General features: G+C 40.6%; 2 protein-coding genes across 2 annotated transcripts in view; one reads left to right on the top strand and one right to left on the bottom strand.

The window, feature by feature from the left end:
- EMH_0026260 (uncharacterized protein) overlaps nucleotides 1-908 on the top strand; it is a gene marked incomplete at both ends in the record, with an annotated part of 4,961 nt that extends 4,053 nt beyond the window's left edge. The window contains one exon of the mRNA XM_013502592.1: nucleotides 533-908. Within this exon, the coding sequence (XP_013358046.1) occupies nucleotides 533-908 (376 nt within the window). The remainder of the gene's footprint in view (nucleotides 1-532) is intronic.
- A 1,901-nt stretch (nucleotides 909-2,809) lies between these two features.
- Nucleotides 2,810-2,864, bottom strand: part of EMH_0026250 (uncharacterized protein) — a gene marked incomplete at both ends in the record, with an annotated part of 3,611 nt that continues 3,556 nt past the window's right edge. Inside the window, one exon of the mRNA XM_013502591.1 lies at nucleotides 2,810-2,864. Within this exon, the coding sequence (XP_013358045.1) occupies nucleotides 2,810-2,864 (55 nt within the window).

Here is a 2,864-nt window from a genome sequence, read left to right as displayed (position 1 = left end):
TTTTTTTTTTTTTTTTTTTTTTTTTTTTTTTTTTTTTTTTTTTTTTTTTTTTTTTTTTTTGGTTATTCTTTTGTTTGTTCTGTTTCTTTTTTTTGTTTCTTTTTTTGTTTCTTTTTTTTTCTTTTCTGTTTCTCTGTCTCTCTTTATTTCTCTATCACACCTTGTACGGCTGCTGCTGCACCTGCTGCTGCTGCACCTGCTGCTGCTGCTGCTGCTGTGTGCTGCTGCTGCTGCTGTGTGCTGCTGCTGCTGCTACTGGCATTGCCGCTACTGCTTTTCCCGCTGCTGCTGTTACTGCTGCTGCAGCTGCTGCTGCTGCTGCTGCTTCTTGGCGTGAGTGTGTGTTTGTTTTTTTTGTGTATTTGTTTATTTTATATTTCTTTCTGTCTCCCCAGTATTTATTTTTTTATTTAATTTGTTTTTTCCTTTTTCTTTTGCTGCTGCAGACGTTCATGGAGCTGCAGTCGACCTACCTAGACGACCTCTGATTGCTGCTGCTGCTGCTGCTGCTGCTGCTGCTGCTGCTGCTTAGGCAGCAGCGGAGCAGCACGAGCCGCAGCAGCAGAGGCGCTGCACCAAAGGCTGCGGTAAATGCTGCTCAAGCAGCAGCAGCAGCAGCAGCAGCAGCAGCAGCAGCAGTAGCTGCAGCATCTGTATTAGCAGCAGCGACAGCAGCAGCAGCAATAGCTGCAGCTGCAGCTGCATTGGCAGCTGCAGCAGCAGCAGCTGCTTTGATAGCTGCAGCAGCAGCAGCTGCAGTGGCAGCTGCAGCAGCAGCAGCAATAACAGCTGCAGCAGCAGCAGCAGTGGCAGCAGCAGCAGCAGCAGTGGCAGCAGCAGCAGCAGCAGCGGCAGCTGCAGTAGAAGCAGCAGCAACTGCTGCTGCTGCATTAGCTGTTGCAGCATAAACCAGAGAAGCAGGAGGATAAGCTGCTGCTGCTGCAGCAGCAGCAGCAGCAGCAGCAGTTGATGGTGATTAGGTTGGGGTGTATAGGGAGCTTTTGTTTTGCGTTTATCGTCGGCTGTTATTATTTGTTTCTTTTTCTCTATAACTCTATTTATTTTTATATAAATGTATATATATCTGTATTTATATAAATAAATAAATAAATATATATATATATATATATATATATATATATATATATATATATATATATANTATATATATATATACATATATATATGTATATATATAGGTAGATAGATAGATAGATAGATATATAGGTAGATAGATAGATAGATAAAGGTAGATTAAGGAGAGATGTAGATAGAGAAGATAGAAAGAGACAAAAAGAAAAAAAGAAACAAAAAAAGAAACAAACAAACAAATAAACAAATAAACAAAAAAACAAACAAAGAGAGAAAGAAACAGAGAAACAAAGAAACAAAGAAAAAAACAAAGAGACAAACAAAGAGAGAAAAAAAGAAAAAAAGAAAAAAACAAAGAGAGAAAAAAAGAAAGACAGAAGGTCTGTCTGTTTATCTGTCTATCTGTCTGGTTGCTTCTGTCTTTATTTTTATTTATTTTTATTTTTATTTATTTTTTTTATTTTTATTTATTTCCTTTTTCTTTTTATATATATATTTATTTACCTCCGTCTACTTCTTTCTCGTTATTTATATATTTATATATTTATATATTTATTTATTTATATATTTATATACTATATATATAATATATACACATTTGTATATTTACATATTTATATATTTATTTATCTCTGTCTTTATTTTTGTTTCTTTCTTTATCTGTCTGTGTTTATATTTATTTTTGTTTATTTACTTTTATGTATTTATCCCCCTATTTATTTTTATTTTTATTATATTTCTGTCTCTCTTCTCTATCTATCTACACATCTCTCCTTATTTATATTTATTTTTCTCTCTCTGTTTATCTGTCTCTATTTGTATAGATACATATATAGTTCTGCTCAGCTCAGGCTCAACCACAGCTCTACTAGCTAGCTACCCAGCTGGCTAGCTAGCTACCCAGCTAGCTAGCTAGCTAGCTAGCCAGCTAGCTAGCTAGCTAGGTCAGCTAGCGGGCCAGTCAGCTAGCTGGCTAGCAAGCTAGCTGGGCAGCTAGCGAGCCACTCAGCTAACTTACTAGCTATCTCTCTACCTAGCTAGCTAGCTAGCTAGCTAGCTAGCTGGGGTCTCGTGGGTGTGAGCGAAAAGAAAGAATAATAAATGAACAAAGTCGAGCTGCGCCAGACGGCAGCTGGCCGCTCTCGTGAAGGTACGACGCTGGTCTCTGCCTCCCGCTGGCCCCCAGCTAGCTAGCTAGCTAGCTAGCTAGCTAGCTGTGATGGTTTCTTAGTTAGCTAGCTAGCTAGCTTTGTTAGCTAGCTAGCTAGCCAGCTAGCTAGCCATTAAGACCCACCTAGTTTGATAGGTAACTAGGTAACTAGGTAGGTAGCTAGCTAAGCCGGCTAGCTAGCTAGCTAGCTAGCCAGCGCTTTAGCTAGCTAGCTATATGTTTATCTAGCTAGCTAGCTAGCTAGCCAGCGCTTTAGCTAGCTAGCGAGTTTAGCTAGCTAGCTAGCTAGCCGCTAGCTGTTTGTTTAGCTAGCGAGCGAGGTTATCTAGCTAGCTAGCTAGCTAGCTAGCTAGCTATATGGTTAGCTAGCTAGCTAGGTAGCTAGCTAGCTAGGAATATGTTTGGCTAGCTAGCTAGCTAAGTTGGTTTAGTGTGGGGATGGAGCACAACCTCCTGCAGCTCAAAGGCGAGACAATCAGCCGGCAGCAACTCCGCGTAGGCGTCGCGGGTAGGGAGAAAGGTCTGATCGTCAGCAGCANGAGACAATCAGCCGGCAGCAACTCCGCGTAGGCGTCGCGGGTAGGGAGAAAGGTCTGATCGT

Source organism: Eimeria mitis, genomic scaffold (genome assembly GCF_000499745.2).
Source record: "Eimeria mitis Houghton genomic scaffold, Emh_scaff966, whole genome shotgun sequence".
NCBI classification, from domain to species: Eukaryota; Apicomplexa; class Conoidasida; order Eucoccidiorida; family Eimeriidae; genus Eimeria; species Eimeria mitis.
This window is presented reverse-complemented; position numbering and strand designations above follow the sequence as displayed.